The sequence below is a fragment of the Toxorhynchites rutilus genome, unplaced genomic scaffold, assembly GCF_029784135.1.
Source record: "Toxorhynchites rutilus septentrionalis strain SRP unplaced genomic scaffold, ASM2978413v1 HiC_scaffold_16, whole genome shotgun sequence".
Taxonomy (NCBI): Eukaryota; Metazoa; Arthropoda; class Insecta; order Diptera; family Culicidae; genus Toxorhynchites; species Toxorhynchites rutilus.
This window is the reverse complement of record NW_026599718.1, coordinates 198,891-214,106: the sequence shown is the minus strand read 5'-3', so window position 1 is coordinate 214,106 and position 15,216 is coordinate 198,891. Positions and strand designations below refer to the sequence as shown.

The 15,216-nt window shown below is 35.8% G+C and overlaps 1 protein-coding gene across 2 annotated transcripts in view; it reads left to right on the top strand.

The window, feature by feature from the left end:
• Positions 1–108: 108 nt before the first annotated feature.
• LOC129781615 (transmembrane and coiled-coil domains protein 1-like) overlaps positions 109–15,216 on the top strand; it is a 44,292-nt gene continuing 29,184 nt past the window's right edge. Inside the window, exons 1-3 of one of the 2 annotated variants that reach the window (XM_055789259.1) lie at positions 109–1,452; positions 1,506–1,614; positions 12,631–12,735. In XM_055789259.1, the coding sequence (XP_055645234.1) occupies positions 1,313–1,452; positions 1,506–1,614; positions 12,631–12,735 (354 nt within the window). In that variant the 5' untranslated portion in view covers positions 109–1,312. The remainder of the gene's footprint in view (positions 1,453–1,505; positions 1,615–12,630; positions 12,736–15,216) is intronic. The other variant, XM_055789258.1, reaches the window with a different exon arrangement.

Genomic DNA, 15,216 nt, shown 5'->3' with positions numbered 1-15,216 from the left:
TATTACATCTCTCATTCATACAAGCTATTTCTCTGAGCTTTATTTTCTCTGAGAGAAAAACTTATGAGCGTATTTACCTCTACTATGATTGCAAAATATAGAATTTGGGCGCATTGCAAAAAAAAAAAAATGTTGCAATTTTGTTATCCAGTATCCAAAATACAGAACTATTACAGATGACTGAGGGTTAACTAATCTACGTACGACGTAGCTGTTACCTTAATTTTTAAGAGCACGTCAAGATAAATCCATTCTCGCTTAGGGGGTGCGTATTACACACTTCTCCTATAGACGTTTGCGCGCGCTGCGAAGAATGAAGGGGCAATAAATTGCATCCTTAGTTATGCATACACTAACTTGTTTGTAAACTTTCGTTTGTAAACGTCTTGTAAGACGCAATCTGAATGTTGCGCTTCGTCCTAACTAAGCGACTATTTCCCATTTGGGTTTTATGATAAGCAATAACTGAAGTAAAGTATTTTGAAACTTAATCTATACATGCAATGAAAGTAAATTCTTGTGTTTGCCTTGCTCTTACACATTTCCTTCTTCGCTCAGCTGGGGTTTTGTTAAATATGATTTTAAGTTTGCTGAGTTACAGTTACATAAGTTACAGCAAAGCCCTATCTGTTCGCGACAGCAACAATGTTCAATCGTCTGATTGCTGGTACAGTGTATCTCGAATATTGCATGTACAATATCAAAGAATTCAAATTACATGATCGAAGCGATATTACATAATGTCAAAAATGCACATGCAATAAAAACATCAGTTTTCGATAATCTTACTAGAATCACATGTTCACTCCACACTCCAAAGCATTAACAATTTACCGAATTACTGTAATGCAAATTTCAATTGAACGTTAGGATATCTTCTTCGACATCACTGCAGGTCAATATTGGAAACTTTTCCTATTTTCAATCGGGATGTTCCATTTTCACATTTTGATCTTATGACAGAGATTTGTTTAGCTTGATAGTTGAAATATACCAGAACTTTCTTTTTGACAGGCAACTAAATTAAAAATTACCTAGAAGATAGCTGAAATGCACAAATAGAATTAGACAAACAAAACTTAGGGTGGAATCCATTTTGTATTGCTTAAATTGTATCTAATACTCGTATGATAACATTTGTTGTTTTTCAGAAATGTTTCTGTAAACATTTGTATTGAAGTATACCGAATTTGATTGAATATTTATTAAAGCATGGTACACAGATCACACTACTATCGATATCGATCGAGATTCGAATCCATCACATATTAAAAGCAACGTAGCATTCCGTTATAACAATTTAAACTCTAGTATGGGAATGAGTGGAGGATGCGGTGAATCTGGAGATTCTATAACAATTGCCAGCCAAGGAATAATAGATGACATTATTGAAAAGTATAGTGAACACGATAGCGAATGTAGCAGTGTTACAAGCGATAGTATTCCATTAAGGTGAGCTATATTTCGTTCATAATAAATTTTTTTTACATTGTTCTTTTTTTCAGTTCAGGTAAACATCGCATAATGAGCAGTCGCCATTGTTCAAATTATAAAGCAATAAATGAGGTTAGAGAAGACTATGAAAGAATGAAAAGAAAGCTGGAAAACTTAGAGGTAGGTTAGGTCCTGTACTAAATGTGATGTTTAATAATTTAAAGAATACCTTAACAATACTCAAAATTTATTTTTTGAACCCTTTCGTTACAAGCGTCGTCTATAGACGACGACGACATAGACGACTTAACAATACTCAAAATTTATTTTTTGAACCCTTTCGTTACAAGCGTCGTCTATAGACGACATCCGTGCGACGTCCTGTGTGTACGAGTGTCGTCTACTCGTCTACTATACTAGTTCAGTCGGGCTTCATTTACTGGTGTCACAAAGGTTAAAATTTGAGTTTTTTGAAAAACGGTAAATCACCGGAAATCAAGGTTTAAAAAAGAATTGGAGCCAAATGACTTAAGATTTCATGACACGTCGAGATTTACGGTTATATCAAAACAATTTTTTTTCAAAAATCGATTTTTCCGGCAAAAAAACGACCCAAAAGTGCCAAAAAAACATTTCCTTTTTACGAAAAAAAATCGAGATAACTGTAAATCTCGACAAGTAATGCAATTTTAAGACATTTGGCATCATTTTTTTTTTAAAAACCTCGATTTTCGTGCGCCACTCTCTTTTAAGTCCGATTAAGCTAAAATTCGGTATAGGGTATTTCTTCGAGGTGGTGATCATTTTTTATCACGTAACTTTTTGGAATTTTAGGGTCGATTTTTTCCCTTGGCACCCTTCTTACCAATCCTAACGATTTCAAGATTCTAAAGATTTCGAAAAATAAAAACCTAGTCCGTTTAGCACAAACGATTTTATTGATGTACTTTCAGCTATAAATTTTAATTTTATTATACAGGTAAACTTCGATATAACGTACCCTCGTTATAACGTACCCTCGATATAACGTACATTTTACCTCGATATAACGTACACATGATTGAGGTCCCAAAAAAAAATTTTTTTAATTTTTTTTTCTGAAAGAACAATAAATTATCTGTATTTTGATACTAAAGATTGTGTTGTAACATTAATCAATCCCGGAATACTACTGTTTTGTGATTCCGGATTCTAAATGAATCTAACTTCAATCAACTGAACAAAGGGAAACATCATGAGAAAAGTTGGCTTCGTCTTCTTATTGATTTTATTCATCAACCTTACTCAAACAGTAACACAATGAAGTAATATAAGCTACGTTTCAGAGTTCTTTATTATGCTTCGATATAACGTACATTTCGATACAACGTACAATTTTGAAAGCAAAATGTACGTTATATCGAAGTTACCCTGTATTTCAAAATTCTTTTAATTTCAATGAGCTCACAATCTTGGTGATCACTACCAGAAGGGCAATTTATTTAGTTCTTCTCCTCCTATGAATTATATACTTGTTCCTCCTTTTTCCACTTAACGTACATAGCAGTTCTATTTGATAAATTTCGAACAACAGCTATTAACCCTTTCATTACAGTGTGCTCCGCCGAAGTGCTACCCCTTTACGGAGCACTGCACCGAAAAGTATGTACAGGGAAACTTCGATATAACGTACCCTCGTTATAACGTACCCTCGATATAACGTACACATTTCCAGAGTGTAGAGGAAAAAAAAATCAATATTTTTTTCCTGATAGAACAATCATCAATATCATCAAATCCAATTTTTTAATTGACTTTTCAAAGCTTGGCTTGGCCTCAATATGTTTTTTTTGACATTTTTTTGAAAGAAAGTACTCCAGGAGTGGCGGACAAAAAGGCATCGGTTTGCCACGCGAGGATTGTCATCAGGAATTAGACATTCCGTGTCTATGTTCAGAACTCAACTGAGTAACTCTGTTTATTGAAATCACAAAAATTTATCAATTCTTGTGGTTTACATTGTCAGTTCTTTATCCTATGTTAGTAAAGGAAATAAACATAAACATAACATAGAAGTTTGGTTTGTTTGACGCGCGCTGTTGTGTTTATTCGAGTATACGCGCACGGTCATAAAGTGGGTCAGTTTATTACAATCGCGTATGGTTATAAAGTGGATCAGTTTATTATGCTGCGCGCTGCGCTGCACTTATGCGTCAGATTTATTTTGATTTTGTTTGTTTAGTACTGTTCATAATTATAGATTGGTTCAATTTCTTTCGGGTTTTTCAAACATTGTGGTAAATTTGCAATATGTCCAAAGATAAGTTCAAATCCCAATAGCTTAGAGATTTGTTGACAAATTGTCTTACAAATTCATTTAAACAACGATGGTTTCTCTCCAAACCACCAACGGTTTCTGGATGATAAGGGGTTGAAAATTTATATGTTATCTGAAGCATGTCATTAATTCTGTTGAAAACTTCATTCCTATATTCTGTTCCTTGATCCGTTCTAATGAGGGATGGGGTACCATATACCTAAATGCAGTTCTCAACAAAAACTCTGGCTGATGTTTTAGCTTGTTTATCTGGTATCGGTTTAATAATTATGTATTTTGATAAATCACATTGAATTGTTAATGCGTATCTGTTGCCTGTATTTGATTTGGTGAAAGGACCAATAGTATCCATAGCTATTTATGTAAATGGTTTTTGTGGTGTGGGTGTAACAGTTTTCCAAAGTTCTGCTTGTATGTTTGTTTTCCTTGCAATAGATTTCTTCATATTTGGCCAATTGTAAATAGCTTCTAATTTTCGATATCTGTTAATACCTGTGTGTCCACCAATTGCGGAATCATGGTTTCTTTGATTATCTCTATAATTTCGCGTGAATTATTAATTTCACGTTTTGGTTGATAAAGTACAATTTGTACAAAACAAAGGTGTTCGTTGCATGCTTCTTTAAATTCGTTTAATGTTGTAATTTGGAAAATTGGGTTTGATAGCGCGAGAGCTATGTTTTCAATCTTCAAATCATTTGCTTTTTCATCAATACTCTTCAGTAGTTTACCTAGGGTTTCTTTTATTTCATTCCTTCTCATTGGCACAAATGGCTTTCTTATTTCATCATTTTTCATTTGGATTCTTGACGCTCGAGTAAGATCCTTGTTTCATTTTTTTTTTCATTATTTCGTATGTATGTTATTCGATTTATTTATAGAAATCTTTTCAATCTTTAACTTCGGTAAGTTATATACTTCATTTATATTGAGTGATTGAAATATTTTCAGGCTCAGGCTCTATATCACTTGTGTTTTTTGTTGCTCAACTCGTTGCTCTTTCTCTCTGCTTCCTGCTCTTGTTGTAACTTTCAATACTGATAAATCTGACAGTATTTCTGAGTTTAGTTTAATTCTTGAAAGCGCATCCGCTCCTACATTTACTTTTCCTTTTACATACTGAACTTTAAAATTAAATTCTTCCAAATCCAATCTCATTCAAGTTAACTTTGAAGATGGATTTTTCATGCGTCAGTAATTAGTATAAAATTTCTGGTGTAATTAGGGAATTGAAGAATTTGTGGGGATAAGAGTTTGTTTTTCAAAGTGCTGAATGCTTCTTGACCAATTAAACTTAACATTCTTTCTAAATAATTTATTCAAAGGTTGTGCTATTTGAGCAAAATTTTGTATAAAGCGTCGATAGTAGTTACAAAACGCTACAAAACGTCGTACATCATCAGCGTTCGTTGGCATTGGATATTGTATATCGATTACTGAATATTTAGAAGGATCTGTGATTGTGATTTGCTTTTTCGGAACTAAAAGTATGGATGAATTATAGGGGATACTCATCATTCTTTGTGTGGACACCGACTGGACAACATCGTTGCTGGACGGGCTGGACGGCGAGGGATCGAGTGCCTTTCTCAAGGCAAGAGGGCGGAGGTGGTAGCGCTGGAGTAAAATAGAGTAGTGTTTTCAAAGGGCCTTTCTCAAGGCTAGAGACGAATGAACTGAACAAGTTTAAAGTCTCTATAAAATACCATTACCATTACCATGGGGATACAGAATGTTGAATAATTTTTTCACTAAGCATTTTCTTGATTTGTCTGTCAACTTCTTTTTTATGAGTTTCAGGAGTACGATAATTTTTAATGTACACAGGATTATTATCTTGCATTTGAATTTCCTGTTTATAGAAATTATTAGTTGTTAACGAGTCGTTTTCTAACGAAAAAATATCATGAAAAGATTCACATAGTTTCAATAGTTTCGTTTCGGCTTCTGCCGGTACCGTTTGTATCTTGATTTCTTTATGTAATTTATTAATTCGTTGCTTGGATTCTTATTTATTTCCATCATATCAAACTTACTTGCAGATGAAATTCTGATATAGGATGTCATATCATTGATTGAAATCTTCTCATAATTGTCATTCACATTCATAATATTAATATATTGTGCATCTTTGCTTATTAATGCGTTAGAATAAAACACTCCCGGTTTTACCTGGTTATTACGCTGTCTTCCGTAATTTTTTTTTCCAAAATATATATTTTATTAAGGCACATGTGGCGTTAGCCTGACGGAACCGGGAGTCCAATATTTTGACAATTTTTGTCTTACAACTATGTTAGTAATATGTAACCGATTACTCGCGGTTGGCTCGAGGTAGTATTACAAGTGTTCTCATAATTGGTATGTTGTAGTCTTCGATGCTCTGTACGTGTGCCCGACACTGGACTCTTCCTATTGGGATGCAGCTGACCATTAATCAGCAACGCCCCCCTAGTCTGTACCCCATATCTAGCGTGGTGCGTCTTTCTCGACTCGAGGAATCCAGGATAGAATGGTCATTAACCGGCGCAATCATCAGCTCGTGTAGAGTTGTCATGAGCGGTACAACCTTTGGCTCTTGTTGAATGATCAGTGGACTGCACAACCTTCGGCCCGTGCATCTGTAAAGAGAGTGTGTATGTATTGCCGCGACTAAGTAAAAGTTTATCGTTTGGATAGGAGGGGACACAACGAAGGAAACATCATTAAACGTTGACATCGGCATTTCTGAGGAACAGGTATAGATGAAGCAGAAGATCAGGATCACGGCTACCTAAGATATCCCGGACGGGGATATCCGATTGTCTGCCTTGATCTTCCGTAATATTTACTAAATTAATGTTTTTTATTATTTGGCACCGTGGTGGTATTATTATATTTTCTTGGTACTTATCTTAAATAGGTATTTCGATTTTTTCATAATTTAGTTCGAGGACAGTAGCCAAGTTTTTAAACATATATTAGGCTGTCAAAAAAGTCCTGCGGTATTTTTTTTGAATTTTCATTTGTTCATAAAATTAGTTACAATCATCTGTTTTAAGTCAAATATGCGCCGTTTTGTTCGATGACTTGTTCCCAACGAGATGCCAACTTCATAATACCCCTGTCATAGAAGCTCGCTTCCTTATTGGCAAAAAAACTCGGATAGCCAATTTCCACAGGCCTCTTTTGTGGATAACTTCTGACTACCTAGCTCGTTCGCCATGGACAAAAACAGGTGGTAGTCACTTGGTGCAAGGTCCGGACTATACGGCGGATGCAAAAGAACCTCCCATCCGAGCTCCCGGAGCTTCTGGCGCGTCACCAAAGAAGTGTGTGGCCTGGCGTTGTCCTGATGGAAGACAATGCGGCGTCTGTTTATCAAAGATGGCCTCTTCTTCATGAGTGCTACCTTCAGCTCTTGGCCGATGCTACGGCTGCTACTATACCGGTCTTTCTCGGCTAATTCAGCGATTTTGTCGCAATTTTCGACGACAGGCCTTCCGGAGCGTGGCGCATTTTCGACGACCTCTACACCAGAACGAAAACGTTGAAACCATCGTTGTGCGGTGGAAATGGAAACTGTATCGGGTCCATAAACTGCACAAATTTTATTGGCAGCTTGAGATGCATTTTTGCCTTTGTCATAGTAGTACTGTAAAATATGTCGGATTTTCTCTTTATTTTGCTCCATATTTGCGACACTATAACTCACGAACGACTTAACACTGTCAAGGACTATATATTACGACTCGATACAATGAATACAACTAGAACTACGCGCTTACAACGACACCTCGCGGAATTACCGCAGGACTTTTTTAACAGCCTAATATTACATTCATAGTTTATTAAAAAATCACGACCAAGGATTCCATCTGTGAAAATTGGTAATTCTCTTGTAACCGCTTGAAATTTATGCGCTATTTCAAAATTATTTAATATTATATTAGTGTATGTACAACCAATGGTTTTTAGTTTTCCATCAGTAACTCTTTTCATTATACAATTTTGGTTGGTTAAAATATTTACATTTGGTCTCATTGTATTTTATTTAATCATTGAAATGTCTGCACCTGTGTCAACAATTAATATGACAGGTTTCTCGCACATTTCTAGTCTTACTGTGACAAACTTGAGTAATTTATATTGCAATTATATACATTCAACATCTGATCAGGTGTTGACTTTGCTGCACTTGACCATGATTCGGTTGTTGTGGTTCCCCTCTGTTGTTGTTTTGCGAGACACAACTGGCATGGGGAGCGGCCAGTGGGTTTTCGTGGTTTTCCGTTGTATAAACATTTCTCGGTCCACGATTTGCATTGAAATAGTTTACATTTCTGTTATTGTGTTCGTTGTAGCGGTTGCTACGTTGACCGTACCCATCATATTGCTGATTTTGATTTCTTCGGTAGTCGGGGCGATCGAATTGGTATCGCCGCGAGCCTGATTAGCACTTCTGTTACTGAAGCGATTATTGGGTTGACGATTATCTAATCGATTATTCCCGTTTCTGCTTCTCCATTGTTCGTCAATTCTTGGTGACCTAGTTTGATTATTTTGCCGAGCCCGCGTGAGGAGCACGCTTGGCTTGTTTACGGAATCAACTTCCAATACTTTATTAATATCACCAGTTAGCTGATTGAATGTACCAGCTCTCAATATAAGTGCTGTTTAGCTGTTTTTCAGATCTGAAGCCATATGTTTTACGGCTTCTTTTGTTGTTAGTTATTTAGCTACCTCATTTGGTATTTTCTTGGATATATATGCTGTTTCATGTTGGGATGCAAGCATTTCTATTTCACTAGTAAATGATGCTACGTCGGTTTTTTGTTTACACAACGATAATTTTGCTAAAATTGTCTCCGGTGGCATCGGAGTAACGATTTGTTTTAGTTTTGTATTTATTATTTCAACGGTCTCAGGTTTTTGAGCGAACGCATTTCTCGCTCTTCCCGTGAATTTAGTTAGTATTACGTTGATAACAGTAGCTCTATTGGAATCTGTTATTAATGTTTCAATTACGTCGAGAGCGTCTTGGACACTCTCTTGTTTATCGGCTGATCCATCATATGATAGCATCATGCACTGACTGTTTTTATAATTTCTATTGTGTTAATGCTTCCGGCCTTTTCTGTTATATTTAGCTCAAACTTTTTGGGTGTAATTACCTCTTCGGTTATATTTGATTCGACTTTTTCGGGTATATTTTTCTTGTTAATCGCTTCACTAGAATTGCTGGTTTTGCGATGTTTTTCAATTTAAACTTGGAAGATATCATCTTCCAATACTGCAAGAATATTAATTATGCGGTCATGAGCCGCTTTTGTCTCTCTAAATTTTTTCTGTGTATTTGATCGATTGTAAATTCGATCTTTCGACTTCTTCCTTAAGTCACATTGATTCCTTCAATTTCTTAGTTCATCCATTCATTTGTCAGATTTCTTTTCATTAATAATAACAATTTGTCTGCAACGTAATTTTGTGTTTTATTTTATAAAAAATAGTTTTTATACATTTTGTATCGCAGCTACCGAACGTGCCGCTCGTACGCTTCGTTTTTAGCACACGCTCTGTATGCTTTATATAACTTGGCAAATGCCAATACTACTACTACTGCTAAAATTATACAAAGCAACCATTGCTGGTTCTCATGTAAATCAGCTTGGTGTTCCAGGTGGTTATATTTACTTGGGGATCCCCCGTATTTTGTTTTTTTTTTAATTGAAGAAGCTCATTTTTCGTGGCACATTGGTTTAAATATATTCTCTCAATAACTTTTATTTACATACCATGTTAATGGGTCATCCTCTGGTAGTTGTTTAATTCTTTCTATTATCACCTCTAATGTTTTCGAGAAATCGTCTTGCTTCAGTGGGGCAAAAGGTCCTGTACCTTTTTTTTGTTCCACTTCTTTTAACAATTTTTGATTTTCTGCGTTGTCCATCTTTCGTTATATTTTCCGAAAGGGGGAAAAAAATTTGCTACTTGAGCCCGTTCGAGAGACGTTAAATAATTCCTATTTAAAAAAATGTTTTGTTTTGAATTTCTAATAAACCTATCTAATAAACTCTCTTTTTCATGTGTTTCGTTCGTTTTAAATCATTTATGACAATGCAACCTGCCTTTCACTTCACACGATTGAAACCCAACATGTTCGACATTATTTCGCATCTCTATTCGCTTTAACTAACAGTAGCGTCATCAGCGTAAGTTAACACTTATTTCGCGCAACATTATGATGTTTTTGTTTTTTGTAACACCGGAAAGTTCACTTCGATTTTCACGTTTCACATTTGATTTGGGTAAAAGTTAACTGTTTCAGTGCCAGTGAAATTCGCTCACATTTTCACACTTTTCGCGTATGTTATATGATGTGTTCAGAAGGCACTGCTGACTCTATCCTTCACTATGCTTTCTTCTAAGTAAGCATTCAGGCAAACATAGCTGTTTACACTTTTTTCCTGGGATTAACCTATATACCGAACTTCTCAACACACGACTGCAGCCGTTGTGGGTCGCCCAAATGAGCTTTTCCATCCGTTGTTTCTCCACTCTGTGTCACTTAATTGATTGAGGTTGATTCGCACTACGGTTATGTCACTGTGTTTAACTGTGTTAATACTACGGTTCCGCCCTGCCTGTTCCGTCAGGCAGAGTGTTCACGGTCGGCAAAAAGGCATCGGTTTGCCACGCGAGGATTGTCATCAGGAATTAGACATTCCGTGTCTATGTTCAGAACTCAACTGAGTAACTCTGTTTATTGAAATCACAAAAATTTATCAATTCTTGTGGTTTACATTGTCAGTTGTGTTACATTGTTATCTTATGTTAGTAAAGGAAATGAACATAAACATAACATAGAAGTTTGGTTTGTTTGACGCGCGCTGTTGTGTTTATTCGAGTATACGCGCACGGTCGTAAAGTGGGTCAGTTTATCACAATCGCGTATGGTTATAAAGTAGGTCAGTTTATTATGCTGCGCGCTGCGCTGAAATTATGCGTCAGGTTTGAAATGATGCTTGAAAATAATCAACATGACTCACAGTCATTGTTCCGCCTTAATCAGTGTATCGATTGAATCAGAAAAATGTTAGTAAGCGCATATCTAGGAAATGAACTGATTTCGTTGTATGGGGTGCCTAGGTTTCGTACAGAAATTATATGAACGTCAAAAGTCCAATGAAGTCTAATGGTAGTCGGATGACTAATGCGTATGCTACACAGGTCCAGGTCAATCACAGAGAGCAACTACGAATTGTACAGTCAACCCAAGCTCAAGCTCAAGCTCAAAATTGCAAACAGGCGAGGAGAGTATAAACGAGAACTTTTATCCTCGAGAAAAATAATGGCAGAGTCGTTCGCTTATAACAGTGCAGATTTGAATCCACTAAATAAGAGATTTCGCGACTCTAGAGCACAGATTCAACTTAACTCCGCAAATAACTCGTTCGCGGATGATAAGTTCATAATATCACACCAACATTATGTCGGTAAGATATAATTTACACGATAAAAATGTGAAAATCGGAAAACATTAAAAAAATCGACTGTTATTGTCAGTTTTATTTATAAAAACAAATTCATAATTTCGTTGAGTTTTATTAAGGAATTCAGCGGTACCACACAAATCAACGTCGAGTAAGTTGTTCATTTATGATTTGATACATGTATTTTAATATCTTCTTTTAACCAAAAGAACTGGGCTAGAAAGACAACCAATCTATGAAACAATTAAGTATTGAAAATCACAAGACGAAATGAAAACAGTAGTGAAACAGATTTTTCCTGCTGATAAGTATAATGAATTCCAATTTTCACTCATAAAAATGGCCGAGAAAATACTAATCGTGGTAGTCAATCATTTTCTCACCTCCAAAGATCCAATAGTAAACACAAATTTTGAAAAGTAGAAAAGTAACTGTAAAAAACTTCTAGATGAATTAATATTTCTGTTGAAGGACATAATTGTTGAATCAGGAAACGGTTATTAATCTTATAGCAGTTATCAAGAAAAAGAAGAAGATAATTGTTTTGATTTGTTATTTTTTTTCCGTTAACCCTTTCGTTACGAGCGTCGTTTATAGACGACATCCGCGCGATGACCTGTGTGTACGAGTGTCGTCTATAGACGACATCCGCGCGATGAGCTGTGTGTACAAGCGTCGTCTTTAGATGACATGAAAGTCATACTGCACATCGATCCCACCAGCGCGATGTACATACTTTTCGGCGCAGTGCTTCGTATTGAAAGGGTTAACTGTATAATTTCTAATCTAAAAAATATTTAATATTTTTAGCTGAATTTGTTTGATTTGAGGGGTCGTTCATAAACTATGTGATCTTTTTCAATGTCCAGGGAGTTTGCTTGTGCTCAAAGATCATAAAATTATATAGAAAAATATGTAAAAAATACTGCGTAGAAGAGGGTGTCATATAACCACAAAAAAGTGAAAACGTGCTTTATGGACGGCCCCAAATAAAAACAAATCCGAATTACATATGTAAATGTCATGTTTTTTATCCTTTTTTTGCTTGACAAGCCATTATGGAGTCGTCTCATTGTAGGGGGGGGGTCTTTCTCAGCTTACTTAATTATCTTCTAGAATTTTAATGAATACCTTCAATAGAGGATCTTCCCGATATTCCAGCTAATACGATAAAGTCTCCATTTTCAAACATTTACGAAATTAGTATGGACGTATAGAAGAACATTCTTCAAAATTGAAGACAGTCAATGTCGCCACGTAGTACGCGTACGGATTCTCAGATTATGAATCAACATTCGATTTTGTGTTCTTTGTTCAAATGAATAAAGTAAATTTCTTTCTTTCTTTTGTTTTTAACTGAATATTATTATTATTTTTTAAATCATTGATCGTATACATTTTTTCCAGATTCTACCAAAAGACGTCACTGAAATGGTTATTTCACTGGAAACGGAACGCTATCGTACCGAGCGTTTGGAGGAACAACTAAACGATTTAACAGAACTGCATCAGGCAAGTATTGATATGGATACTTTTTCGTTTCATAGATTACTATTTGATTAAGATTCCATTATTGGGGAGATGCGGCAATGGCTAAAAGTGTTCTTATTTTCTGGTTTCACATGCTTTTTTTCTCTTCTCACTTTTCTTAAACGGTTATACGTTCCTGAAAGAACATCTCTTGCTCAACGCTATATCACTTGTAATATTGAATGCAATTCATAGTTTTTGTGCAACGGCAGGCTCTTGAACACAATCGATTGTTGTAGAATTTGTTCCCGTTTTGAAGCCTCATAATGCCTTTCTCATAGAAGTCTTGGGAGGCGAATGAACTGCAAAGTTTAAAGCCTCTTAAAAACAAAGAAAGAAGAAGATAGAAGTCTTGGTCTTTGTTGGCGAAAAACTCTAGTAATCGATTTTCACACGCTTAATGTCAGGTTCGGGGGCTATATGGTTTTTATGTTTTCACACTTCACGATATACTTCGGAGTTTGAATGTATATTTATAGAATAAATATACGCGTTAGCTTCCAGATCACTAATTGTTATGACCTTAATTTATTATTTATCTTCCGATACATTTCATCGTTAATTCGTATAACGGCTTATGGGATTGCTCATTTTACCGAGCGCATTAGGAATACCAATAAGTATGCGGTACACTACAGTTCTTCCTGCTCAAGTACATGACAAAATTCCAATTCGAAAATAGCTTTAACTAATATTCTTTTTAAATTTTGCTAGCTACATTTTCGAATGTATTATTTACACATAAAATTCAATTAAAATCTAACGCGATGCGCGCTTGTTTATCATCAAACTCAGTATGCTCAAATTTACGTCTAACTTCATGATGGTCATGATCAGGCTATCGCTCGTTTCCTGTTGTTTCGTTCTGGTTGTGTTCAGATCATTCATCACCTCTGGGAAACCCAGGAAAGGCCCCTCTTCGGCATCGGATACCGTATAGCCGTGAAAATCGCCTAACTCTGTCCGACGGCGTTTCCTCCGATTGACTTCCGGAAGTAGCACTGTAGAGCTTCGGACCTGAGAATAAACCAGTTTTAATTTATTTCGGTGTGCCTGATAGTCGTTCTGTGGAGGGAAATTTGAAAAATGTTCTTAGATATTTGTTTAACAAATTTCGCCTCAATCCATCTTTGAGGATCAGTCTTCTTATAATTTTTGTAGTAAAGTAGATTTCCTGCGACTAATTTACTAAATGGATCTTGTTTAGGAGGAGATACCTGTTTGTATTCCTTTTTCGGATTCACGAAATCAAGCAGTATTTTGGGTTTGTGAAATAAAACTTAATGTGACGGCGGACCTCCATCTGCAGTGGCAATTTGACCGCGATAATTATTAAGAAAAAAAAATAATTTTGCTGTTCAAATCTAATTGTCGCAACTGAGGATCCAACAAATACTTTTTCAAAGCATCTTTGACAACCCTCACAAGGCGTTCAGCTTGACCGTTGCTACTTGGATTGTACGGTGGACTCTTCATTACCTTCACTCCGTGTTTTTCCAAAAATGATGCAAACTCCCTTGAGTTGAAAGGTGAATCACTTCTGCCAAACAAAAATCTTTTTCAGATTCTCTAGATATCAAGGCAAAATCCAAAGGAAAGGCGTCCGTGAAATTCAAACTGTTTATGTTACTTTATGTTACTCTTAGGAACTGTTTGCTTTCATGGAAAACGCGAACAAAAATCAGCGTTACCCATGTGTGTCGATGCTCTCTAAGCAATTTCAAAGTCGTAGATTGACAATTCCATGATGTACCTCTGGAGTCTAGTTACAAACAACGAATTGCTACCAGATTTACCAAATATTCCTACCAAAGGTTTGTGATCGGTGTACAGGGCTAGTTATTTTCGAAGCTAATAAATGTGATTGAATTTTTTTCATACAACTCTCACTTTCACTACAGTCATTTTCGATGGATTAATTTCAGTGTATCGGGGTGAATGGAAACGAAATATTTTTTACGCATACAGTAACATTGATTCTTTTGTTTCGTTCCTTTCCTCTTTCGTTCTCTTACAAGTATAAAAGCAGAAGCTTTCACTGACGATTAAAACTGCTTGAACGGGTTATATTTATTTTCATTTCGCATGTTAGAGGATGCTTGCTGCTTTCAAACGTAACTTTTATTTTACCAAAATGGATCGTCGCGGACCGTGTTCAAAATTATTCAATCACTTGTAAATAACATGTTTCTCTGTTATTTGGAAAACATGATTGTTACAGAAAATGTAATAAAATGAAAGACGGCACAGATCGGACTATTCCTTTCTCGAGTTTTTCACCCTCTCTAAGGGTGAAAAGAATAGTCCGATTTGAGTTGTCTTCATTTTATTATATTTCCTGTATCAAACATGTATTCCATGTTACGAAGAAGCATGTTATTTGCAAGTACGCTGGATTCTTTTTTATGCGTTTTTTGCGTGATATTTTTTACGCTATTCGCTCAAAATTACGCGATTTTTTAA